The sequence below is a fragment of the Gopherus flavomarginatus genome, chromosome 3 (genome assembly GCF_025201925.1).
Source record: "Gopherus flavomarginatus isolate rGopFla2 chromosome 3, rGopFla2.mat.asm, whole genome shotgun sequence".
In the NCBI taxonomy this organism is placed as follows: domain Eukaryota; kingdom Metazoa; phylum Chordata; order Testudines; family Testudinidae; genus Gopherus; species Gopherus flavomarginatus.
Genome location: NC_066619.1, coordinates 163,076,338 through 163,104,336, shown reverse-complemented (window position 1 = coordinate 163,104,336; position 27,999 = coordinate 163,076,338). Strand labels below are relative to the sequence as shown.

The 27,999-nt window shown below is 43.4% G+C and overlaps 1 protein-coding gene across 2 annotated transcripts in view; it reads right to left on the bottom strand.

Annotated features, from left to right (window-relative positions):
- The window catches only part of MMRN1 (multimerin 1), a 60,144-nt gene that overhangs the window by 12,619 nt on the left and 19,526 nt on the right, over positions 1 to 27,999 (bottom strand). The window contains exons 3-6 of one of the 2 annotated variants that reach the window (XM_050943989.1): positions 22,881 to 22,987; positions 14,711 to 14,809; positions 9,144 to 9,317; positions 1,672 to 3,654 (exon numbers count right to left, since the gene is read on the bottom strand). In XM_050943989.1, coding sequence (XP_050799946.1) covers positions 1,672 to 3,654; positions 9,144 to 9,317; positions 14,711 to 14,809; positions 22,881 to 22,987 — 2,363 coding nt within the window. The remainder of the gene's footprint in view (positions 1 to 1,671; positions 3,655 to 9,143; positions 9,318 to 14,710; positions 14,810 to 22,880; positions 22,988 to 27,999) is intronic. The other variant, XM_050943988.1, reaches the window with a different exon arrangement.

Genomic DNA, 27,999 nt, shown 5'->3' with positions numbered 1-27,999 from the left:
CACAAACTAAGCATTTGCTTGTATTGTAGAATTTCAGTCAAAGCTGATGCCTAATATTGTACCTCAAATTTTATATTTTTATTTTTTGCTATTAGACCTCTGACATGAAGTTAGGAAACCATTCACATGTGGTTCTTCTCTGAAAAGTGCTTTTGTAAAAATGACATCATCTTACTTGCTTTTTAGGCATACTTAGTCACGCCCATTTTACTGACTAGAGCCCTGATCTTGCAAATACTTGGCATATGTTTAATTTTAAGTACACTGGTAGTCTTAATGAAGCTTTGAAATAGCTAGCAGTAGTCCCATAAAATCAGTGGGACTGCTCACATACTCAAAGTGAAACATGTGCCTAAGTGTTTGCAGGCTTGGGGCCTATATTACATTTTTATTTTTATTTTTTTTTACTCCTGTTAAAAAAAGAGCCTGCCGACAGCAACCCCAGGCCCCAGGGCAAAACAGTTAATGGGTCCCCATGCACACACAAGCAGTTCCCATGCAGATGCAGTCCACCTGACATTTGGGCAGTGCTGCGCCTGCGCTGGCTGGTGCTCAGTGAGCTGCCGGCTGTGCTGCTGGGTGCGCTCTTCTGGCAGGCCCGGGGCTTTCACATGCCCGCCCGGTAGGGTTGCCAACTGTCTAATTGCACAAACCCAAAGATCCTTGTCCCGCCCCGCCCTGCCCCATCCCTTCCCTGAGACCACGCCCCTGTCCTGACCATTCTCTGAGGCCCCACCCCTGGCTCACTCCATCCTCCATCGCTCGCTCTCCCCCACCCTCACTCACTTTTACCAGGCTGGGGCAGGGGGTTGGGGTGCGGGAGGGAGTGCGGGGTATAGGCTCTGGGAGGGAGTTTGGGTGCGGGAGGGGGTGCAGGGGCAGCCTGGGCCCTTTTAAATTGCCTGGGCCCCTGGACAATTGTCCTCTTTGCCCCCTGCCATCGGTGGGCCTGCGGAAAGCTGATGTAACTCTTGAAGAGCAAACTGCATTCCTATTCTGGTTTTCACATCTTTATTCTGACATCCAACTGCAGAATCTTTATAGCTAATGCATTAGCTGGACTGCCACTTGATTTTCAGATTCTCAGTTGAATTTGAAAGACTGGGCTGGTATTTAAAAACTAACCCAATGTTACTTTTACATCCTAAACCGAGCAGATGTGGCTTCACTGAGGAAAAAAACCATGAGACTTCAGGAGGTCTTTTGTAAAAAGTCAATTTCCAGAGGACAAATACACTTTTAAGAGTATGCCCGTGCCAGCTGACTTGGGCTCAGAGGACTTGGGCTAAGAGGCTATTTAACTGTTGTGTAGATGTTCAGGCTTGGGCTGCAGACCAAACTCTGGGACGCTCGCACCTCACATGGTCCTAGAGCCTGGGCTGCCACCTATACTTGAACATCTACACTGTAATTAAACAATCCTGCAGCCTGAGCCCCCTGAGCCCAAGTCAGCTGGCATGGGCCCACTGAAGGATTTTAATTGCATTATTCAGACACCCATAGTCACAGATATGTTGAGAGTGCTGCATTATTTACTCCTATTCATTTTTAGTCAAGTTCTCCTGCCAACTCTGTTGGGACTGCTAATTGATTTGGTTAATTACATTGATTACATAAGCCTTTATTATAACATTAAAGACCCCAGCAGTTAGTGTCTGTAAAATGCATTACCTGGTTCTATAGCGTTGTCTGTGTTTCTCTGACTTCGGCCTGCCAGACTTGTGGTGACATTCACTGTCCCTTTTTTCGCCATAGCTGGTTTCTTTACAGCCTGTTTCATCTGTTTCTGGAGTTTGGTAATATTGCTCAGAGCATCAGCCATAGATTTGTCCACATACCAGGTTAAATTAGACAGGATAGTCCCTGTTTTTATTTCTAACACAGACTCTATGAGCTCTTTTAGGCCTCTCTGCAGCAGTGGGATATCAGGTTGAGCAAGTTTAATTAACTGGGGTACACTAGCATTCACTTTTTGAATGCTGGCTGAGGCATCCTGACACAGCCCCCAAGCCTCATAAGCAGTCTTGTTTAAACGGGGGATATTAACTGAGAAACGGACAGACTTTGCTTCAAGTGCCTTGACTCTGGAACTCAGTGTCTGAAGTTTGGAAGAGACCATTTGTTCTTGTTCTGTTGAAACAACTTTGCCTTTTTTTAGTGAAACACAATTATTCACCAAAAGCTTGGTTATATTTGACTCAATGCTCTGTAGGCGAACTTCTTGATCTTTTGATACCTCTGTAGAATGTAACAGCTTTTCTTCTAGGTGACTGATGTCTTGTTGGTGCTCAGCCATTTTGGATGATGTTTCATTTAAAATGTGGTAAACTTTTCTGAGGTCAGGGAGACTTATTTTCTCATGCTCTTCATATGGAAAATCGGAAAGGTCCTGAATTACTTTTGAAGCATATTGGTACCTTTGCTTGTCATTGATCAGTGTCTGAAGGGACTCATTCAACAGTTGGAACTGGGGAATAAATGCCAACATGCTGTCCATCTTCTCAGCACCACCACAGCAGGCCTCGGTTTTATTTTGCAGGACATTTAGAGTATCTTTCAGAACGTAGTTATCCTGAATGGAATCAACAGCATTGTTTAAAACTGTCATGGTCTTATTTAAGCCATCTTCTAGGTCCATGAGGCATTCATTAATACGGCTCTCAAAGACTTCATCTCGAGTTTGAGCCTCGCTTTTAAGCCTCTCCTGGCTTTTGACAAGTTCTTGGACGCTGGAACTCAGACTATTAACAACAGTGGTTAGGTTTTCCAATGTCCTGCTGATTGCTTCCACTTCAATTTGCTGTTCATACTCTGCTGTCAGACTAAACGGTGGCCCCTGCTCAATCAAGGGTTGGAGGATCTCCATATCATAACACAAATCATTAATTTGCTCATTCATTTTGTCCATTTTATTGTCCAATGGAAAGACGACAGCAGCTAGGGTTTTGTTTAAGAAATGCACGTTCTCTTCTGTGCCCTTTAGCTTTGTTTGGAAATCATTCCTGCACTTTGACAAGATGTCTTCACATACTGTATGAACAGAATCTCTCTGAATCTCTAATGTAACAGTAAGATTGCTGATCTTGATATCTTGTTCTCTTAAGTCGTCATGCAGCTGCAGCACCATTAGGCCATGTTTCTTCACTTTCTCATGTAGAGTGAGAATATATTCTGTAATATTATCATCCACTGCTTTATCTATTGGAGGGACATTTTGGTCTGACATCCGTTCAGCTGATAACAGTTGCTCATGGACTTCTTTCATTTCTGTAAGAGTCTTATTCAGAGATTCATAGTAAATGGTGCTTCTTGTCTGCTCATGCTCCAGGTCAATTTCCAAGGATTTCTGCTTTGCCTCTAGTTCTTTGATGGGCTTGTCATAAGCAAGGCCCATCTCCTCTTTCATCTGCACCAGATCATTCTTCAGCTCCAGGATTTCATTCTTTGTTGGCCTGTCTTCTTTCTCCTGAGCATACTTTTGCTGGGTCTCATTCAGCTGTTTGACTAATTCTTTTGTGCTCTCAAGATCCTCAGATAAACTCGATACAGTCTTGAAAATTTGGGCCACTGTCTCTTGTATGTCACTTTGGTAGACTTTAAACTGCTCTCTGATAAGGTCTTTGACTAGTTCATTGATACTTTTAGACTTGAGACCTAAAAAAAAAAAAAGGGCAAAAAACAAATAACTAAATAGTCTTTTGTTTATAGACATCCAACATTCTTACATTTAATGAGTACACACAGTATGTTGTAAGGAACTGAAATGCAATGGTTGCCTCATTATGATCTGCTTACTTATAAATTTAATTTAATATGCTAGTAATTGCTGATATTTGAGGACCCGATACTGTTCCCAGTGAAGTGAAATGGAGCTTTACTCATGATTTCAATAGGCTCAGAATCAAACATTCATTTGCCTAGTCCCAAGCAGAGCAACAGAGAAGATAAGTGTGTTCTCTTGGCTTACTCTAAGAAAAAGGCTTATCCTTCCCCTCAACCACCATGTTAGAAGATTAGGGGAGGAAATATCTGTTTTACCTTGGCTATGCTGGATCAGAAGGGGGAGAAATAAAGAAAATTCATTGTAGTTTTCCTGTCATACATGGAGAGTGAGTAGATAAAAGGAGATGGGAGGGATAAAGGGAATCGAGCCCGATGCGATGGATCCTTCTAATTTTGGTAGTACCAACACTTGAGAACTTGTAGGCAGCAGAACCACCATTGAAAAAGGCTAGGGCTCTGCAGGTCACACCTTTGCCTAGTTGTAGTGGTGCCTCTTGTACTTGCAATGTAGTTCACATAAGTACCAATTCTAGAAGGAGCTTTGCCAATGGAGTTAAACCATGATGAAATTTGGCCTAAGGAAGAGCATAAGTCATGCCTGACACATGGCTCTTCCTGGGTCTTTACAAGTAGCCAAATGTTTGCAAATGCCATGGATGCTTTTGGTTCTTGCCTATATAACTTCTGAAAAATATTTGGGCTGCAATTAGGATTCAAAATGAAAATAGTTTCATTCAACAAATTTGACTATATAGGAAGCTTCTTGTGTTAAGCATCTTGAATTGTGTGTGTATTTCTAGCTGGAAAAGTAGTGAGCCAAACTGGTAATAGCAGCTTTTTAGGACAGAAGAACAGACCTGCTGTATATTGTGGCTGGTGAAATGACCGGTAAACACCTCAGATGCTTAGACAAGGAAGCTGTCACTTGTTCAGCTAGTTGTTGAGCCAAAAGATATAATGGGGGGAGGGGCAGTAGGTGCAAGAGCATGAAGATCCTGCCACTTCTTAAATGGCAGAGAGTTCTTCTGGCAATTCACACAGTTATTTATTGTGCTCTAGGGTCACAGATGTTTGGGTGATTTTTATACATAGAATAATAGAGCAAAGGAAGAAAGTTGGGCTGCCCTCTATTTTTTTTACTTTTCACCCACACGAAAAAGCAGAGTTTATGTATAGTATACACCTTTTCATGGGGTGCAGTGTGGAAGTGGTCTGAGGACATGACCCTTCTCCACCTCACCCCAATCTGGTTTGCTGTTTGCCCTGAGGGAATATAGAGGGAGCAGTACTTGTATACCCCAGAGCGCAGGAACTGCAATTATTCCTAGCCCTTATGAAATCAGCACTAGGGGGGATGTGATCCTAGTTTCCTGTTTCCCCACAGTGCACCTGCATAAAGATCAGCAACAACCCGGGCCTGAGGTTTATAATTAGAGCTAATAAATGCAGTTGATGCCAGCACTTTCATCAGAACAACTTGATTAGGAGATTGATTTATGTTGGTAATCTAACACAGAACTAGTAATGGGAGATTTCATCTAGCCAAGTAAAACATGGGACATGATAGGTAAAGGCAATAAAGGCTCAAAAACCATTTGTAGACAGGCATAGTATAAAAACTGCTATTCTTATTGTGTACATTCATAATTAGGTTTATAATGATTCCAAAATAGAGGTGGAAAGCATAGGCATGGGATTTCAGCAATGCACATCTTGGAAAAATGTGGAAATGATGGATAATGCAGAAAGGAATAAAGTAATGGACAGAAAAGATGCAGAGGGGAAATGGGAAATGTTTGAAGACAAATTAAATGTATGCCCAAGAGTCAATAAATGTAGAAGTGAAAGCAGGCCAGTATGAATTGTAGAGACAGTATAAATGTGATCAAGGGTAAAGGAGAGCCACATAGTATGTGAAGTATACAACTCTGGAGACAGAAGGATTGGAACTGTGAATTACATTTCATAGATTTAGAGAAGCAAAGGCATGTTGTTTACGCCTATAGTACCAGTTTCCTAAAATTATTCTTAGCCAATAGATAAAAAAAACAAAGTAGGTAGTTGAGGGCAAATCCTGGGAAAGTGCGCAAAATGTTGCAGTTCTGAGGGAAGGAATTTTCAGTCCTGATCAGCTGAGGTATCTGTGCAGCTGGACCATAGCTATTATTATGGGGTATGCAAGGGAGTAGTCAATGTGTGTCATTGCTCCTCCTTGTTTTCTACAGGTGAATCCACACTGACTCATTGGCCATGCTCTTACCACCTTCCCAAAATGGCTATTTGTTATTTTCTCACCTACTTTAAGGGGTCAGAGTTCATGTCATCTTTTTTTAAAAAAACAGGGAAGTCAAGAAAGAGCTTGACTTAACTACAAATAGATAAGCAAGGTTTCATAAAAGGGAGATCATGTCTAATAAATATCACTTTGAGTTTTCCCGCTGTGAATTGGATCCACTTACTTTTTGGGGTCATGAAGAATTATTTCTATGGGTGAAATCCTGGCTGTACTGAAATCAGTGGGACTTTTGGCACTGACTTTCATGAGGCCAGGATTCTACCCTTTGTATTTACTCTAACTTTTCCTTCACTTTTTCCCTCTGGCTACACTTGTCTATACTGCGCTTATCACTGGGGCATTTGAGCACCGCATTGGCAATATTTGTCCTGTTTCTTTCAGTTGTATTAGCAGTCCTAGATTCTTCCATTGTGAAAGCTCCCTTTCTCTTCGGACATCTCTTCTCCCCCTGGCATACATCAGGATTACTGAGGGGAAAGGTATCCCTTGAATTCACATTCCTGAAGGTGCCTCTCTTTTATTTCTAGAAAAATTGTCATGTTTTGGGATGCGTGAGTTGGGATAATGTGAGATTCATAGAGTCCTGATTAATTGGACTTAAAAAAAAAGTGTCACATCAGTGCTAAGTTTACTACTGTATAAAACAGATTTACCTTTGATCCTTACATGATTTTCCCTTCAGAATAAGGTGCAGAGCCAATTAAGCGTCACTTAGGTGGACATTTTCATAGTAGTATAAAGAAATTTTACCTTACAAGGCTATTGTTGCCAAAGGGAATTGTGCTCATTGTTTATTATTTGTACTACAGTAGTGCCTAGACACCCCTGTGTGGTGGATGCTGTATGAATATAGAGTAAGAGACAGTCCCAACCCCAAATAGTTATAAACTATATACCCCTAACACACCAAGAAATCTGTTATCTACAGCCAGGCACTCAGATACCACAGAATATGCTCCAAGGAGAAAGCCCAGGACATACACTTTAACAAACTTAAAACCTCCTTCACCAAACAAGGACCACCCAGAGAAGCTGGTTCAATACAGAAATAAAATCCCCTTCAACTGCACACCCCTCATTGTCACCTACCACCCTACACTGGAACCTGTATGGTGTATCAAACAACACAACACATACCCAATGTGGACCATATCCTGAAAGAAATCTTTCCTCAACCCCCTTGTCTGACCTTCAAACAATCCCAGCTTCTCCAAGCTCATTATCAGAAACAAGCTGCCTAGAGACCAGGACTCATCAACTCAAAGCAGCACCAGACCCTGCTAGAACAACAGATGCAAAACCTGCAGACATATCTCCACTGCTACGATGATTGACACTCCCCACAACACACCTTTCAAGATTCATGTGTCCTACACATGCCTATCACAATGAGTGGTGTACCTCATCCAGTGCACTAAACACCCCAATAACAACTATATGGGTGAAACCAGACAATCACTGTGCTCTCAAATGAACTCACACAGCAAAATAATAGAAGACAAAAACACCACATCACCTGTGGGTGAACACTTTTCACAAAGCAATCACTCTGTATCTGACCTACCAGTCCTCATCCTCAAAGGAAACCTGTGCAAACCTTGAAAAGATGAGCCTGGGAGATTAAATTCATAACTTTGCTAGATACTTAAAATCATAGACTGCAACAGACACTGCGTTTATGGCTTATTATAATAATCTATAACCCATTTAAACTCTGCCCCTAGCTTTTGTTTTTTCCTTCCCTCCCATGACTGGCAAGGTGTTGATGGTTCACTTCAACTTGAATGGTCCCTTGAAATATATTAAATTCTTATGTTAAGCACTCTGTTCCACTTTGTATTTAGCTGTGTCACTCTGGATATGTCTACACTGCAATTAAGCATCTGTGGCTGGCCCATGTCAACAGACCTGGGCTTACAGGACTCAGGGCTACAGAGCTATTTAATTGCAGGGTAGATATTTGGGCTTGGGCTGGAGCCCTGATTCTGGGATCCTCCCACTTTGCAGGGTCCCAGAGCCTGGGCAAGCCCAACATCAATGCCACTATTAAACAGCCATGTAGTCCAAGCCCCATTAGCCTGAGTCAACTGGCACAGGCCAGCTGCAGGTTTTTAATTGCAGTGTAGCCATGTCCTCTGAGTACATTTCCTAGACCTGAAGAAGAGCTCTGTATACTCCTGATGGCTTGTCTCTCTCCCCAACAGAAGTTAGTCCAGTAAAAATATTACTTCACCCACCTTGTCTCTCGACAATCTAACAAGACAAGACAGACCAGAGAAGCATTATCCCCAGATGGTGATCAGAGGCACAGGTATGTTAAGGTACATTGATTCGGTCAAACACTTAAGCAGATGCTTGATTTGAAGCCAATGGGACTTAAGCACTAAAGGAGGGATTTAAGCGCAGTCTTAAGGGCTTTGATGAACTGGAGCCAAAGTCATACAAGAAGTATGTGGCAAATCTGGGAATTAAACCCAGCTTTGTAACATCAGGGCTTGTCTTCACTGCTAAAAGAAAAAAAAAAGGTGTTTTTCTACCTCACAGTAACTAAAGCATAGCTATCCTCCTCGGAGATATGGCTAAACTCTCACTTATCATTTGGAAAATTTTACTCTATCATAAAGGCAAATTTTTCAACGGAGTGAATGCTGGATTGTAAGCCAGACAACAACAAACCTCCTCAAAGGTTTGCCCCAAACTTGCGTGAAACATTTATTGCACACATAGTGTATAATTCAGATTTCTCAGAAACAGAGCTAATCCCACCTCTCCAACAGCTAGCAAAACAGAGAAAGTGCAAAGGAAAGGAAGTTGCAGATAAACTCATATGCCCTAATAGTGACTTGGTTTAACTTTCCTTGGAGAATACATAACATATTGTATTGATTATTTGTTATTATTAAAGAGACCAAAATAAAGGCCTTTTAAGAATTGTAATCTCAGAAGAAACAAAGAAATAGTTCCCTCTACAAATACGGAATAATAACAGAGGTCAGCATAAAAACATTTTTCCTGGCACCTTCAACGGGGTGAGTGATTGCATTAATTTCTTTCTTTCTTTTACCTTTTAGGAAAGACTGGAAGTCTCTGCCCTTATCTTCATTGATTTTGCCTTCCAGAGAGGAGAGTGTCTTGCTCACATCACTCATGGTAGCAGAAATGTTGTCAACCTTCTTCTGTAGAAAAGTTAGTTTCATCTCCTGGCTGCTAATCTGCTCATTCATTTTTTGTGTAACTGCTTGGTGGAAGAATAGAGCAAAAAAGAAGCTTTATTAAATCACAGGGGAAAGAAAGTGGATTTTTTTTGAGAAACATTAGCTGAAAGTAGAATGCAAAGTTTCTGAGTTACAATTTGTGAGTGAGTCATCTTAATTTTTGTCATATTTCACATATTAGTGACATTCAGCAGCACAGCAGTAACTAATTACTGAAGCATCCCATATCCATTATCAAGTATTTATAATTCTAGAAGAGCTCTTTGAATGTTTAACCTATCTTAATCAGCATAATCCCAGTCTTCTCCCACCTACTACCCGGTGGAGGATTCTGTTACCACTCTCTGATTAATTTTTTGTCCCTTAATAGCATCACCAAGATATTTATTTTCACTTATCATTTACAAATCAATGAACACGTGTAGTTTCAATGCTTCAGTCTAAAGAAGATACATCCATTTATGAGTGATAGGATCAAAAGGAGGACCCTCTGAACAGGGCAGCCAGATCCTACAAGAATGAGCACCAAAAAAATAAAAAAATAAAAATATAGGATAGAACCATTATAGTTCTGACACTATAATTCGAAAAAGAGTAAATCAGTTATTAAAATATCAATCCAAATTGTCCCTCTTTGTGGTCATGGTCTATTGAGAGTAGTGGATGTCTGGTTCCCAGCTTTTAAATTAGCCAGTAGAGAAGTAAGGCCCTGATCCTGCTTTATTGGGGCTTCACAAAGGATTCACACATATGCCTGCCTTGAACATCTTGCAGGAGTGGGTTTTAAGATTGGGATTTTCCAGAGCCTGAGAGAGTTAAGCACTCAAAATATGAGGGAGTTGCTGTGCCCAACGCCCTTAGACTCATTTGAAAATCCTACCCAAATGACTGTGTTAAATATATAGATCGGGGTGGCCAACCTGTGGCTCCTTGTATAGGCATTGACTCCGAGGCTGGAGCTACAGGCACCGACTTTTCAAATTCCTGGGGGGAGCTCACTGTTCAACCCCTGGCTCAGCCACAGTCCCTGCCCCCACTCCATCCCTTCCCGCCCCTCCCCGAGCCTGCCATGCCCTCACTTCTTCCTCTCCCCCTCCGAGCCTCCTGCACACCATGAAACAGCTGATCAGGAGCTGCAGGGAGGAAGGGGCAGGCAATGGGAGGAGTGTGAGGAGCTGATGGGGGGCTGCTGACATATTACTGTGGCTCTTTGGCAATGCACATTGGTAATTTCTGGCTCCTTCTCAGGCTCAGGTTGGCCAACCCAATATAGATAGATAAATACAGATATGTTTGCACTACCCCATATGGACCAAACCATATTTTGACTTAATAAATCACCTTGCAATGGATCTGTACAAATATTTATTAGTGGAGATCCATAGTATTAGTATTGATCTTGTGTCATTTCTCATTATGGACTCAGTGTCTTTTTCCATGGCAACAAATGGCAATAATCACAAATACTGTGGAAGGATGGAAGTATAAAGATCATACAAAGGAAGTAGCCTGCAAAGGGGAATTTTCTTTCAACTGTGCAGTGGTGTAATGGAATGACAATTCTTCAAAATTCTAGTTAGCAGACTTGGCATTTATACCATCCAGTTTAAAGTGTGGGTCTATGCTGAAAAGAGACTATTTAACAGTGACATTTCCTATTTAACAGTTCTTCCTGTGGGTAATCTTAGGATATTCTTGTCAGGGGTATGTCTACAGTATGCATGGACATGAGGCTGCACCAGCATGGATTTTAGTACAGGCCCTACAAGCCCGCACAGGCCCTGGGTTTACTCAGGTGACTAGCCTGCTCTGAAGTCTGTACTGCTATTACTACCTGAGCTAACTAGAATAAGACAGCTTGGGTATGTCTGTGTGCTACAGTTACACCCTGATTGCAGTGTAGATGTGTCTTTCATCAGCTACTGGCCTTGGTGACATTAATAAGAGCTTTTGACTACTTTTCACTCCTGTTTACACTGCAGCAATGAGCAGGCAAGTTGAATTCAATTTAGGCTCATGCATCATTGGGAGAACTGTTAACTATATTACATCTGCAGATTCTCTCCTCAGTTATGTTTGTTGATCCTCCCCCTCGCTGCCCATTGTAGAGAGTAGAATTAGATAAGCATAACAAGGCAATGGTCTGCAGAAAATGGGGTTGCACAGGTATAAGTGAGAACAGAATTTGGCACGCAGAATTGGTGTAACTGGTAATGAAGCATGAGGCAGGAAGATTTGAGTGTCTTGTCCCAGGATGTGTTTGCAGGGCTGGTAGCCACAGGAGACATATTTTTACTGGTCAACAGACTAAATCTGATCTAAAAACCTTTGAGTGACAATACACATGAAATCCTAAGATACTATCTTTATAAAGTCACTTTTCAGGGTAGACTTGCACTGTAAGAATTTAGGAGTGAAATAAAATAGAGAAAAAGTGGTGTGCATTCATTTGTCTGTTAATTTTTACTGCTATTTTATGGTCTGCAGTTGAGCTCTTCTTTGTCTTTTCACACCATCTCACCACCGTTGTTGATATGAGAGCCTTCTGTAGCTCCCACTTGAAACACCCTTCTTGTATGTCTATCCGGCAGCCAACATCTTTCCTCTGCTGCTTATTCCTTTTGTTTTCTCTCTTACTCTTGGTATTTAAGGGGGAGGGAGAATATTCTCCTGCCCAAGCAGCACAGCAGGTCTGAATTTTGACATTCTGCTCACCCTATGTGCAAGGATCTCCCAAAAAGGGGGAGTGGCATGCTGAGAAATAAAACATAAGGATCTGAATTTTACCTATAACTGCTATTTGATCTGGTAAAGTGTATTGGGATACAAAGCCAAATGCAGAGGTGATGTAAATGGAGAGGTAAGTAACAGGGTACTTGTTACACCATGAGCTAGTGCAGGCCTGTGTAAGTCAAACACCAACAGGAAAAAGCAACTAACAGAAGGGTGTAATCTATCTTTATATCTTACACTTTCTTTCACACTCTGTGGATTCCTTTTCTGGCACCTCACCCTGTTAGGTTGGATATTAGGAAACACTATTTCATTAGGAGGGTGGTGAAGCACTGGAATGGGTTACCTAGGGAAGTGGTGGAATCTCCTTCCTTAAAGGTTTTTAAGGTCAGGCTTGACAAAGCCCTAGCTGGGATGATTTAGTTGGGAATTGGTCCTGCTTTGACCGGGGATTGGACTAGATGACCTCCTGAGGTCCCTTCCAACCCTGATATTCTATGATTCACGGAAGTTATACCAGTTCACTGCTGCCCACACTGACTGCCAACATGTAGGTAACAGCACCATTTAGAGAGGAACAAACAAATTTTTTACAGTAAACTATCTGGCAAATGGAGTCTTGCAGCGTTCTTGGGAATAAATATATCACAAGCAGGGGCGGCTCTAGGTATTTTGCCACCCCAAGCATGGCAGGCAGGCTGCCTTCAGGGGCTTGCCTCAAGAGGTCCCTGGTCCCACAAATTTGGTGGCAGTCTGCGGGAGGTCTGCCGAAGCAGCCGGACCAGTGGACCTTCTGCAGGCATGCTGCCAAAGGCAACCTGCCTGCCGCCCTCACGGTAACCGACAGAGCACCCCCCGGGGCTTGCTGCTCCAGGCACACGCTTGGCATGCTGGTGCCTGGAGCTGCCCCTGATCACAAGCAAACAAACAATTTCTTCAAACATATTCTTCACTCAAAGTATTCAGCATATTTATTTTGTGATTTATAAAAAAACATCATGCACTGATCATGAGTAGTTCTCTGTGAGTATCCAATAAACAAACTACTGGCTAATTGGAGAGGTCTGATAAGTCATTTTATTGGACATGTTTGTAATTCACTCACTGGCATGAATAAAATTTGGTTTCCTTGACTATTTGTACAGTGTGGCAAGGTACCTCCTCTGTCTCGCCCGATTTTGCACTTCCCCCTCCGGCAGTAGCAAGGCCTGGGTCAAATCAGCCCCACCTTAGACAGCGTTAGTCTTCCCCCTCTGTATTTTCTTATCAATACTTTCAAGGTAGGTCTGATCAGGAAAGGCTCAAGGAGGGTTCTCCAGCAAACAAAAATAAATCATTTTACAAACATAAAACAAAAGAGGGGAATACCTTTCCCCTCCACCCCCTTTCATGGGGGGTTGCTGTCCTGCTGTGGGCCACAGGGTATCAATCCTTCTCCTAAACAGGCACTTGGCTTTGGGATTTCCCACCGTAGGGAGGATTGCAGCTGCTCGCCTTAGAGAAGCCTACCTCTTTGCTGCCACTAGCCCTGTAGCAGCTTCTCTCTCCTTCCCCTTGCTAACCAGAGGAGGGAGCTTTTAAAGGTCTCAGACAGCCTAATTGGACTAAGATGTCCCTTCTCAGGTTATAGGAAAAAGGGCCTTTATCATTGTAGGTTATAGGAAAAAGGGCCTTTATCATCATACCTGCCTTCCCTCACATTCTTGCAGCTGCCCAGCCTGACTTTGTTACCACAGGCTACAGTGGAATTCACTTTCTGGAACATTTACGCTAATAAAACTCCAACATAAAATAGTAGTGGAAAATGAATACAAAAGGGAAGTGAGCATAGCCAAGGCGTATGCATTCAATACTAAGAGAATACAGTATGCAAGGGGGCCTCTCTTACGGTATCTAGCTTTATCAATATTAGGTCCTCTCTGACTTTAGCTTACTGATTTAATACAATTACTTGTGTTACTGGTTGGGGTCTGACTTGGCTAAGCTCTGCCTACATGTGCATAACAAAAGAGCCAATCTCCGCCCCAAAGTCCTCACAATCTAACTATGAAATGATAGACAACAGGTGGTTGCAACTAAGAGAAGGGAAGAACAGAGTAACAGAGAGACAATTATGATTAGCACGATAAGCTGGGGTCATATTACACTCTATTCAGAACAGAGCTGTAAAGTATTATCATATAGCTTGCTTTTGATTCCATTTGAGAAGATGACATTCAAGTTACACCAAACTCCTCTTGCCAAATGTTGAGCACTCAGGCAGAAACGCTACTGAACTGGTTTAGAATAAATACATCAGTCCAATAAGAAAATATGCAACAGAGAAGGCTAAATTCTCAGCTGGTGTAAATCAGCATAACTCTCCTTTCTTCTGCAATGCAGTGCTAAGCTATCCTGCCTGCGGATCTGGACTAAATATGTATATTTTTAAACAAAGGCATTGTGGCCAGTAACACAGTGGGTTTTGCTTTTATTTTGGAGGCTGACTCTCTTAGTTGCATGCTCTGACTCAGTTCCCTCCCCTCACCCTTCTCAGAGTAGCACCACCCGTGGAACAGGTCTGCAAGAGAATCTGATGCTTCATTCCAGAGCTTTTGGCAGCTGGGAAAGTCTTTTGTAGTAGCTCTAATAAATAGTGTTGACAATGATTGTGTTAGAGATGACAGTAATTACAACTACTGACCTGGGTCATTGGGGTCCTGCTTGTTTCCCTGTGTCTCCGCATTGATAGCTGTGTTGCTCTCAGCTTGGTTGCTATGTATAAGCAATTGATGTTCTTGGTCTAAGAGGGGCAGGGAGGGGAAAGGAGGTAAGCAAAACATTCAGCATGATTACTTTATCCAGTACTCAGCAATATTGGTACTGCATTCATTTCTCCATTCTATCTCTTTCAAAACCTAATTGTTTGTGGTGATTTCTGAGTTAGCAGCTTAGCCCATCTGTAAAGCATGTGGACCATTGGTGAAAACACCGACTGGATTTAATTCTGACCAGAGAAGATTATAAATGTCTCATTGATGTTGCAATTCATTGTGATTTGTAGAAGTTGGTGATAATACAAGTTTAAACCTCCTCTATAATTAGGAAGATTCAGAAATCTGGATTAAATTTAGAGTAGAGGCTTAGACAGATATAAAACAACAAAACTAAATACATAAAAATATCTTATGTCTTTGCCTGATGGCTAACTAACAACATTTTCAGCTGGTGTCTAACAAAGACTAGAGAATGGATTTCTGCCATATCAAACATATTAAAAATCAAACATATTAAAAAACCAGAACTGTATAAACAATACATTTTGTGAGCTGAGCATCAAACTAAGTACAGAAAGGTAATGAAAGTCACCTTAATTGAATACTGAAAGCAGCATAGTCTAGTGATAGGGATCGGTACTCACATCTGACTTGCTCGGTGACCTGCATGTGGCTGCTCTGTGCCTCAGTTTCTCTAGATATAATTGGGGTTATCTGTGCTTTACCACTACAAGTATTTTGAGAGCAGCAGATAAAAAGTGCCACACTTATAATTAATAATAATGCCTGTCAGTTAATAACAGAGCTAATTGGATACACTTTTACCAAGAGTTAAGCTACAATAGAAATAACAGATTTGCCTGAGCTGCAAAGTAAAGATTCATATTTGGATCTGAACTTTCCCTCAACAGCAGGACAAGAGGAAGGAGATTTGAGATGAGGGCTTTTATGTACCGCAGCTCCTCTCTAAATGGAAACAACTTTTGTGTGTGAAGAGAATGGCGATATTAAAGTATTGCAGGGCATTTTTCTATAAATCAACCACAATATTTAATAAAATAATAACTTCCTATCTATATAAAGAGGATATTTTCTAAAAGAAGGAAAACAGTTATGTAATCATGTATTTAAGACAATTGCTGTTATATTAGCTTCCTTAGAACAAGTAGTATTTAGGGTATGATTTTCCAATGTCTAGGGTCACTCAAATCTTCAAGTGAATGGAAACTAAAACAGACACTTTAAGATTAAGAAAGATTCAGATACGTAGTTCCCTCCCCCTGTTTTTCTTCTCTTTGTAGCAGTATATCTGCTGGGCTGGCTGCTTTGTTTAGATCTCAGGGTCTATGAGACTTCTTGAGGGCCACAGGATGGGTAAGAGAAACCTGAGAAGCAGGGGCCCTTAGCAACAGGAAGTCTAATACTGAGGGGCACAGCAGTGCATACGTACCTGCAACTCTCCCTCTGCAGAGGCCCTATCACCAATGGAAATTCCAGGTGTGAAGCACTACTGGGGTGGAGGAGAATGATCATGGAATGTGCTGATTCAGCACATACACTGGGCAACATTTGCTGGTACAATTCCTAATGAACCCAACTGTCATTTAAAGCTCCTCTCTCCCTCTGGAACCCCTAATGCAGCTTGCCAAAGCAAACACACTCTAATCTCCTCAGTGGTGAACCTAAACTGAATAGGGATGAATCTTGCCCAATTCATTCAGGGGCTCATCTGACTCAGGCAAGACATGGAGATTGCTCTGTATGAGGGTAGTATCTGGCCAGAATTAAAAGGAATATTTAGATTAGAGATCTCTACACCCTAGAATAGCATTCAAACTCCTTGGGCTCAGGGACAAGGAGTTGAGAGTCAGGCTAAAGGGAAGGTGAGGACAGGGGAAGGGAGAAGGATCTATTTGGAGTGAGAAGAAAGGCAAAGGCAAGATGAAAAAGAGCAGAGACGGAGACCTGAAAAGGTTCAGATAAATTCATATATCCAAATTTTGTAGGAACTGTCTGAACTTTTTGAAGCCTGTCCATTACTCGTATAATAATCAATACATACTTTGCACTTCATAACAAGGTGTCCTGTATGGACTTTCATGGAGATGTAGAGCCAACCTGGTGACTGTCTTTGGCAACCAGACCAGATGGGTCCTATAAGTTCCAAACTTACAGTATTAAGGTATGAGTGTGTCTGTAATGGAAAGAGAACTAGTGGTAGGGACAGTGAGGTTCTGCAAGGAAAAACTCAGAACAGCCATGCAGAGGAGAAAGCTTAGACCAAAGTTGATATTGATTGGTATTTAAATTAACAATAAAGGCAAATCCAAGAAAGGTTGTAGGTTTGGAAAACATCCACCATCTATACTGGCAGCTGGGTGAGAACTCCATCCGTTTATGCACGTTTGTGGCACTTTTCACATGAGGCTCTCAAAGCATTTTACACAAGTAGGCAAATCGTATTATTCTCATTCTACAGGATGGGAAATAAAGTCTCAGAAAAGGTAATTGTCTTGTCTGTGTCAAACAGGGAGCCACTGGCAGAGTCAAGAATGGAACCAAGGTTTCCTCCCTCCCAGGCCTCTGCTCTAACCATTAGACAATGTTGTCTCTTATGCCCATCTTACTACTGAAATCAATAGGACGGTTTGCGGTGTAAAGTACTACTTACACTAAGTAGGGGTGGCCAAAATAGACACTACACAGTTAGTAAATGTGCAAAATATTTCATAAAGAACTTGGCTCTAGTTGGAAGATTATGGACAGGAGCAAGAGTGATAATTTGGTTGACAGGATTTCTGACCCCAAATACAGTACACGCTGAAAAGGCTACATTTAGGGAGACTATTTTTAGTTAAGAACTAAAATCTAGTTTGGTCCTAACCTGACTTTCGCAGGTAATTAAATGGAATGAATCATATATATAAATTTCCCTCCATTCCATCAGCCTCATAATAATAGTTACGGTAATCAATGACATTTAAGAAAGATACAAGGAGCTGATTATGGGGTAAGTGAATATGGGAAATATCAATTAGCTACTGAACAGGTGCTCATGCCATCAAATTATCACCTGGACTGTTCCATGGAACCCATTAGAACTGCAATCATGTTGGGTAAGACATTGAAAGGTCTGTTTATGATTTCAAGAGCTTCTGTTACCTTCTTCTGACCATGGTTGTTGATAGCAGTTAAACTCTTACATTCATCCCAATACATTATAGAGTGTTTATCAGGTGGGGATGTGATATCATCTATGATGGTGGAGTTTGTTACTTGCCTGTGATAAAGGCCCTGCTGATCCACATCCTTTTATTCTTTCATTAACCAATCTTTGTCTTTCCAAATGTATTCACCAGCACCCTTACTGATAAAGACACCAGATTTTTCAATCAATCTTATCTTTCATCTCCCCCACTCAAAAAAAAAAATTCAAATCAAGCAGCTTGTTAACTGCTTCAGACAGGTTGCACATTTCTGATCCTTATCCTTTCTATTCACTTTTAGAGTTTGAGGGAATTATATTTCTCCTTTCATGTTTATTTCACCAACATTTTAAATTGTCTAGTTAATGTCTATGAGAATGGGAACTGCCATACTGCATCAGACTAGTGGCCCCTCTAGTCCCCTATCCTGTCTCCATCTGTAGCCAGGACAAACTGCTTCTGGATTTTCTTGTACTTTCCTCTGAGTGACCAGTTATGGAATAACCTGCCCATATGGGAAAGGTACGTGATGGACAACTTTAGAAATTCAGATCCTTTATCCATTAAACAGGTCCCGAACAGACAGCAGCAACGCTACTTGTCTCCCCGCATCCCACTAACATGCCTCAGTCCTGTTCTGAAAGAACCATCTGGAGGGATAAGATGGTAGTTGAATCCCTATGCTTATCTATTCATTGGACACAAGGATGTCCGTAGTGCCAGTTCTAATCTGAGCACTGGACTGATATCATTAAATTTGTTTCCCCATAGGTCAGCAAACAGTCATCAAATGGCAAAAACTTTTGCTTTCTATCCAGCTCTTTTGCTTCCCATATAATTGGGAGAATTGGCCACAAGTCTAAGGCTAGATTTCTCAGCCAGTCTGGCCTTTAATTTTGTGCACAGGAAGCGTAGAGATTTAAATGAAGAAATTGCACATATGGAATTTGAGACTGCCTTTTAAAAGTGTCACCCACCATGTTAAATTTAGGCCAAGATTTTCAAAAAATACAAGACTGAAGTTAGGTTCTTAAACCCTAGGGTGACCAGACAGCAAGTGTAAAAAAGTCAGGACAGGGGGTGAGGTTGTGATAGATGTCTATTGTAGCGAGGGGGCCCCACTCCCCCGCGCTCCTGAGGGACATAGGCCAGAGAAGGTGCGGCCACGGGCGGAGGCCCCGCCGCCTGTCCCCGCCCCCGGAAGTCAAGGGGCGGGACAAGAAGTCCAAGGCCCGTCTCGCCTGTCCCCGCCCCCTGGAAGTCAGGGGGCGGGACAGGAAGTACAAAAGCCTGGCCCCCGCGCTCAGTTAGGAGGAGGCTGCCAGAGAAGGCAGACGCTAAGGTCCGAGCTCCTGCTGGGCCCAGCCTACCCCGTGCCCGGTACCTGGAGGGGTACTGGCCTGACCTCCCCTGGGGCCAGTACTCAGAGGAGCCGACTGAGCGGTCCGACGCTCGGCCTGTGGAGGAGCTGCCTGGACCTCCCGATGCCCGGTACCCCAAGGAGTGGATCGGACCTCCCGACGCCCGGTACCCCGAGGAGTGGACTGGACCTCCCGACGCCGGACACCCTGAGGAACCCATGGTCTGGGACCCCCCGGACGACGCTGGCAGAGGGCAGGTACCCAGTGGGGGGGAGGTTGGCAGTGGCCCGGGGGCAGCTGACCCCAATCAGGCTGCAGGCTCGCCTGAGCCGATGTCAGTGTGTTTCGGTCAGGATTCCCCACTGACCGTCAGCAGCGTTAACTGCTACTAGGGCTCCGGGCTGGAACGCAGTGGAGTGGGAGGGCCTGCGTTCCCCCTGCCACCCCTTCAAGGGTGGCAGACTCCCCCTCCCCTGACCTGTGGAGGCTATATGCTGTTCCCCGGTGCTCAGCCCTGCTGACGAAGCCTGAGCGTAGACTGTGTGTGTTGCCCCGCCCTGCCTGGGCCACTTGCTGACTGTTGTGGGTTCATTCCGCCCCGCAGCAAGGGACGGGCCCCGAGCCAACGGAGCGCGGTGGGCCAGTGTGGCTCCCCTCCGCCCGCAAGGAGAGTTGAGCCCCGGCGCCGCTCTACTACATCTATATAAGAAAAAGCCTCCAAAAATCAGGACTGTCTCTATAAAATCAGGACATCTGGTCACCCTATTAAGTCAACTCTTAGACATAATAAATTAAACTGCCCATTCTTTAAAAGGGCTGAGCAACCAGCAGCACTTGTTGGGCACTCAGCACTTCTGAAAAATTAGGTCACTTATTCAGGAGCCCAACATCAGACTCTTGTCTTTGCAAATCTTGGGCTAGATATGCAATATATTGCCCCATGTATTTTTAAATACATATATGCATGAAATGATTTTCAGGAAGTATTAAAATATGGAAATTAGATCTTTTTCTCTGAATATAATTTTTGATGCAGCAGGAGCAGCTAAAGGGGAATCACTGTGGGGAGTTTGAGTTTCATTACAAGAATCCTCCCCATCCCTATTATAATCCTTCCGACAGTTCTGTGCTTAAATTTCTTTGTGTCTTTTACACTATGCTGTGGCTTGCTGCTGTTCAGAACATTTTAGAGCCATCTGCTGGAAAAAGTGTATTATTGTACTCTCCCCAATTCTGAGAATAGTGTGTGCTCTAAGCCACAGCCAGCATAGATGAAATAATTTGGGGGAGGGGGAGGGTGAGAGAATTGAATCCATGCACTTAAAATCAACTTATTGCCTTTCCTTGCAATACGGCATTTGGATGCACCCTGACCTAGATTCATGAGGGTGCAGAAATGATGTGGTGCATAATGCACTCTATGCAAGCAGAGCAGAGCAAAAGTCAGAACTTCTATCCTGTGAGGAAACTCCAATATTTCAGCATTTGTTTTCACCACATATTGGGACAAAAATGTGACGATTTTATTTTATTTAACAGAACAAAATGTTACAAAACATTTTGATTTGGACATGGTGAAACATTGTGTTTTGGCATTCTTGATGAAAAAACTTTTCAATATTCCCCTACCAAAATATTGTTTTGAACTGACCCAAAAGGTTTAATACTGAATTGACTTGAAATGAAACTAAGCTTTCCTACAGTGCTACATTGCTTCATTAAATTTATAATTCCAAAACCTTATGATCTCGTTCATTCTTCCTTATGGGTCAGGCTCTGTGACTGGACTATATCTCCCATGATGCACTCAGTCATGGGACTCCCATAAATGCTTCAGGCAGCCACAGTTCTACTATGTAGAGAGGGCAAGGTCAGGAGAGGCCACATAGACCACTCAGCTCTGTGTGAGACAGAACACTGTGTACATAGTTATTCTCTCTGCAGCTGTGTGAAAGGGAGGCCTGGGGACATGGCCACTGGCTCACCACTCTGCAGATTCACTTGCTGAAAGCCCTGCTTGTGAGGTGGGTGTCAGTGGCTTTGGAGTGGTTGGGCAGGATTCTGGAGACAGAAAAGAGGAATACTTTGTCCTTACAGAACACTTAATCCAAGGCCGGCCCTTCAGGTGCTTTACAAGCATTCATTCATTAAGCTTCTCTATGCCTTGGTGAGATGTCTCATCCCATTTTTCTAGCTGAGCAAACTGAGACATGGAGTGGTTAAATGACTTTCCCAGGTCAGAGCGAGTTAGTGGAAGATTTGAGAGTAGAAGCCAGGATTTCTGACTCTAGGTCACTAGTTGTAACTGGACAACTCCCCTTTCTATTTTTCTATACTAATATATAACAAATTGGGGTATGAACCTCATTTCCCATATTTCCTTGATGCTGGACCAGTTACTTTGATTGTACTTTGCCTCCTTAAGCCTTCATTTTTTAAAATCTGTTCTGTCCATGTTTTGTTTTGTTTTTTAAAAGTCAACCCTGGAAATGTCAAACAGGGTTTTGGATATAAATCATGCCACATTAAAGCCTGATCCAATGCTCACTAGCTTTCAATACAGTAAGAGACTTCCCTGACTGCTGGGTCCTAACTCTTCAATATTTCCCTCTCCTAAGTGGGAATGGCTGTGGCTTCTTTACATTCCTCTACATTAATTTTTAATCACAGCCTCTATTTTACCACTGTTGATGGAATTCCCTACCACATCTAATAGCCTCTCTTAATAGTCATTCATTTAAAATATGTATGCTAATGCCACATCTTATTTTTCAAGAGCAGTTTAAGGCCAGGAGCAAAGTAGCAGCAGTTATACAGATGTTAAATGACAGCACATTGCCATGTGTTTGATCACCAGGGCAATGGTAAACACTACATGCTTTGTATTAAAAAGGCACAGTTATATGTAGGCCATGTATAATATCCAGTGTGGCTTTTTGTAAAAGTCAGCAGGTCCAATCCTGCTACCACTGAAATCAACAACAATTTTTCTATTGACTTCAGTGGTAAAATGGATCAGGAACATTCTCTTACCTACTGGCTGAAATATATTCCAAGTGGCTGAATCTGAAAAGGCAAAAGAGTCAGCCTACTATAAGTCGATTAATTTTACAGTAGGTACTCAGCGGAAGATCTTGATTTAATATCCCCAAGGCTGCAATTCTGTACACCCTCTCTGCCCCCCAAAAAGGTCAGACAGGAGTAGTGAAGCATTTAATACAGATTCTGCACAATAGAATCAGAATTAAGTTCATGAGTTTTGTTTATTTAGGGATGAGGTAGGGGGGTAATTTCTCTCTTCCCTCTCTGCATAATGTGGCATGAACAGTAAAAACTGAAGGCAGGGACAGTAAATAAATGTTGCCAATATTTTTGGCCCAATCTGCACTTTTCTGATTTTAATGGATTTCATTTTGTGAGGAAGAGATCTCAACTAGACTGATTTTCATCTGAAACTTTTGCTCTTGAATCAGATTGCCTTTTCTTTCTTTAAAAAGAATTGGATTCATATCAATACAACTCTAACACACCTTTGGGTTGACACTTTTCTCCACTGTACCCAGGGCAGCACTTCCACTCCAGTGATGTCACAATTTTATGTTTGATTCTGTAGGCTTGGCGGGTCATCATCTGGGATCTGGAGATGAAGATGTTGGAAATCAAATGTTATGAGTCTGTCTCTGAATATTGAATATCATAAATAGATAGATCTGTAATCAGCACATTACACCTATGAATTTTTTTTTACAACTACTTTGTTATTTTTTAATTCCTTTCATTCCAACAAGAAGGAAAACCAAGAAACCCCTTCATATATTTTCAATACTAACTACTGATTCTGGGTGCCCAACTTCAGACATCTTAAAGGGGCCTGATTTTCAGATGATTAACTCAGTGCTTTCTTTAAAAAAATAATCAGGCCCCTTTATGGTATCTTAGATTGGGCACCTAAACATTCAGGAATCCAAAATATCTAGTTACATTGGAAGGCCCTGGGTCATAGTGTATGCTCTGCTGTATATAGCAAGAAATTTTGAAGGGTGAAATCCTGACTTCATTGAAGTCAGCGGGAGTTTTGCTGTTGACTTCAACTGGATTGGCATTTCACCCAGAGTCTTTATTCAGTCCTTGTTCATCCAAACCTATGATAGAGAAAGTGTATAAATTGGGTAAGAACTTCAGAATTAGGTCCAGTGTTATCTTGAAGCAGACTTTGTACTGGTAACATTTCTCTCTGAAATTCATCAAGAAATGCTCTCTCTCTCAGACATAGTAAAAACCGCCACTAAAAGCTTACGCCTTCTCTCCTGTTCAGAAGAAAGTTTCATAAGGGCATTTCAGTCCATTGGAAAAAAAAGCCACTCTACTGATGCAAATGCACCACAGTAAAGAGTTGGTGTTTGCATGGTCCCTCTTCCTGCATGCAAAAGCCAGCTGCTGTTGTGCACGAGGGTAGAGTGCAAATTGAGTAAGGACTCATCTTTAAGATGTAAAATTATGCATAGTCCTGAAAGATGGCCATGACTATGAATTATCAAATGTGGAGTTTGGAACATTAATTCTGGTTCCAAATATTCATAGCCATCCACTCCCTCTGCTCAGATTCCCAGGATCCTCGTTAGGTTTTCGTAGCCATACATGGCTCTGTCTCTCTCTCTCAGGCTCCAGTGATCACTTTGCAACTTGGCTTCTAGATGCCTTCCTCTTCCCTGTATATCCTAAAACATGTCTCCTCCTACAACATGAAATTACGGTGCAGCATATTGCTAACAGCAAAACAGCTGAGAGTCTATTCTACTCCCCACTGGTGCTCCATGCAGATCTCATGTTCTTAGTGCCTTCTCCTAGGTGGAATATCTCAGTTTATTTTCCAATGGATATTGTACAAGATTTGAATAGGGAAGTGAGCTGTGGTCCCTCAAGGAATTGACTTAAGGTGGAAAACCTTGTGGAGTGAGGCAGAGATGGATGCTTCAGAGGGCTCTTGGTGAACAACTGAGGGAGGATGGGAAGCAAGAACCCAAGAGCCAATTGGAAAGTCAAATGAACTTAGATATAGCTGTGTAACTGTGCTGCCTCCATTTGAAGTGTACTGCATCTTTATAATGAAGAACTTTGCCTGAGTGCAGAGAAAGTAGCCATTTTGTTCTTAGAGTTGCTTGCTCATCAGAGACACAGCACACACATGCCACAATTGCTCTTGGGCATTTGGTCTCTTGTTTCTTCCCCCCTTAATTTCATACAACAATCAGTCTAGACTGGAAGCTAGTGTGTGTGTTTATTATTTATATATAAAAATATCTCTATCCCTTTTAACTTTCTAAATATAAACCCCAAACACAAGCAGTGATAAAAATGCTACTGTCTACTAGACACTGTCCCGAATGACAGGGACAAAGTTACAAAGTTCAGGAGCTCTGAAGGTAGCTGCCACAGAATTCAGTCCTTTTATAGCAGCACAATCCCAATCTAAAAGGCTGCCAGAAGAGGGCAAACTTGGAGATTAAATCCACCAAGTTTGTGTCAGAAAACATCCTCCCAGTGAACTCTAAAATGCTATTTTGTTTTACTCTACAGTTAATCTCAACACCATCTTCACAAGGGATAGTCTTATATTGTCCACTTTTCTGCAGCTGCCAGAAGCTTCTCTTTGTTCCCCAAACGGCTGAGTTCTGAAGAGAAGAGTAAGACTGTGTGCAATACTTACACAACCAGCCTAAAGAGCTTATTTTCCTACAGAGTCAGATTTTTGCATCCTGAAATTTTTGAATAAAAAACCTTAGAAGAGACAATGTTACAACCAGGGCCGGCTTTAGGAAGTGCGGGGCCCAATTCGAACATTTTTGGCGGGGCCCTGGCAGGGATGACGAAAAAAAGGGTTAAAATAAGCCTCTCATTTCTTCCATGTATTATTTACTTTCCATAACTATATGGATAATAAAGTTATATATTATGTACATTGCATCATATATGCTGTCGATTGGTTATTAATGACTGCTGTTTCACATGTGTGGTCCGCCACTTCCTGGGGGTGTGCACATATGTGGGTCCCAGCTGCTCCCTGCCCCCCTCATTGAAGCAGGTGTGCAGGGTTACTGCCCTGGGAACTGCAGGGCAGCAGTGGACATAGGGCTGGTTGGAGACAGGGCAGGGGCTGACTGGAGGTAGGGTCTGGCTGCAGGCAGGGAAAGGGGTGCAGGGCTGGCTGGAGACAGGGGAGTGCGGGACTGGCTGGCTTCAGGCAGGGGGGTGCAGCAGGGGTTGGCTGGAGACAGGGCAGGGGGATGCGGGCAGGGCGGGCAGTGCAGGGCTGGTGCGGGCAGGGGTGTGTGTGGGGCTGGCTGGCTTTGGGCAGGGCTGCAGGGGGGGTGGCAGGGGTTGGCTGGAGACAGGGCAGGGGGTTTGGCAAGGGCTGGTTGTGGGCACGGGGTGCAGAGCTGGCTGCAGGCAGAGGGAGCAGCAGAGGCAGCAGGAGCCCCGGCCCTTTAAATAGCCCCCGGAGCCCCCCTGCTACCCAAGGGCTCTGGGGGCTATTTAAAGGGCCCAGAGCTCCAGCCGGGAGAGCAGGGCTGCAGGGTAGGGTTTGCCACGCTCTGGCCGGAGCTCCAGCTGGGGCTGCGTGGCTTGCTGTGCTCCGGCCAGAGCTCCAGCTGGGAGAGTGGGGCTGTGGTGCAGCTATGCTCCCGCTGGCGCTTTGGTCAGGGGAGCGGGGCCATGGAAGACCCTGGAGCAGACTGTAGCCGGGGTAAGTAAAAAAAGTTAAAAAGGCACCTAAGGTGTGGGGCCCTCTTAGGCGAGGGGCCCGATTCCTGGAAATCGGGCAAATCGGCCTAAAGCCGGCCCTGGTTACAACTGCAAGATTCATCTCATGCACAGTGTATTAGTAACACGTTATGGCCACTTAAAGTATTCCCAAAATGCGGAGAGTAGTTTACCTGCTACACACAGGCAGTAGCAAAGCCACAGGCAGACTCCAGTACAAGAGAATGCTATAGCCTAGTGGTCAGAGCCACAGACTGAGATCCAATAAATCCTATCTTCTGGATTAGAACAACTCAGACACTTAGGGGATTTCTCCCTTGGCACACCTCAAGTAGCAGTGGAGGTGTACTAGGGAAACCATCAAAACACACTCCCAGGCCAAATTCAGATGGACTCTGGAAATAAAACTTAAGTACAGGCAATTAGCCTTGGATGGAGGTTATCACAAACAAGGAAAGAAGGAGCTGAAGGACAGCAGTGCTGAACTTCCATCTGCTCCTAAGATAAACTTGAATCTTGTCCTCTGTACACAATCCTTCCACCAAGTGGACAATGCATGAAAAAGTCCAGGCCAAAAAAGAGGGACTGGAAGATAAAGCTGGTCAAAAAATAGAAAAATCAAATTGTGAAATTTTTCACCAAAACAAGATAAAATGTTTCAAAAACTTTTTTTTGCAAAAATTTCATCCCATTCCCCCAACCCTGCCCCAGCTTTACTAGCAGGTTATTAAAAACTAATATTTGTAGAATCCAGTGAGGCAATCCAGCTACAGCCACATCAATATGAATATGCTTAGCACAGTGACTGGGTCCTAATCAGTAGACTACACCTAGGGCTCAGTCTTCAGCCAACTCCATTTGCAACATCTGTAACTGAGATGGATTTTGAATTCTCTTTCATATAATGTTCCACACCTTAAAGGCGCACAATCACCATGGTTCTCAAAAGGCCATATGCTACACAAATAATCAACTCCCCCCACTTGTCTAAGACAGTGAAACTTCTGTTGCCTTCAGTAGGAGTTATAATTGCTCACTTCAGATTTGAATTTGATCCCTACAGAACAGGTATAAGTTACACAAGTTTTGCACATCCACCAAATACCAACTCCTTTCCAGTAGCACTGCTTTGCTAAACTTATGTACACCTGTTTTCTGGCAATGTGACAGCTCAATCTTTCAAGCTCCCTACACCCACTGCCTTCAGATCACACTCTGACTGTGCCATGTGTGTGGGGAAGGCCTCGTGATTGTGGGGAAGCTGTGGGTGTGGGGAGCTGGAAAGGAAGCTGTGTGTGGGAGGCTCTGACCACATAGGTGCTTGCAGGGCCGTCCTTACCCATACGCAAAGTACACAGCTGCATAGGGCACCAGGAAATTTGGGGCATCAAATTTCCTGGTGCCCCATGCAGCTATGTGCTGCTCCAGCCCGTGCTCTGGCTTTTCCCCAGGGCCCCTGCCCCTTCCTGCCTCCACTGCCCTGAGGACTGCAGAAGCGGTCGGGCCTGCACTCACTGGCAAGTAGAGAGACCCGGCTCCACCCTGCTCCCCTCCCCTGGCTCCCAGCCATGCCACCAGCAAGTTCCCACTCCCCCGCAAGCCTGGGAGCCAGGGGAACAGAGCAGGCTGGGGCCAGGTCACTCCACTTCCCACAGCAAGTGGCCAGCCTCCCCCCAGAGGCCTGGAGCCAGTTCCCCCACTCCCATGGAGGTCTGAGGCAGGACCCCACACAGCCCCCTCACCCCCCAACAGAGGCCAGGGCCAGCCCCCACCACAGAGGCCTGGGGCCCCACACAGCCCCCACCCCGTAGGCACCAAAATAGCCCGGGTGCTTTAGAGCTCTGCTCTCACATGCCTTTCTTCAAATAAACCTGGGGGGGAGAGGGG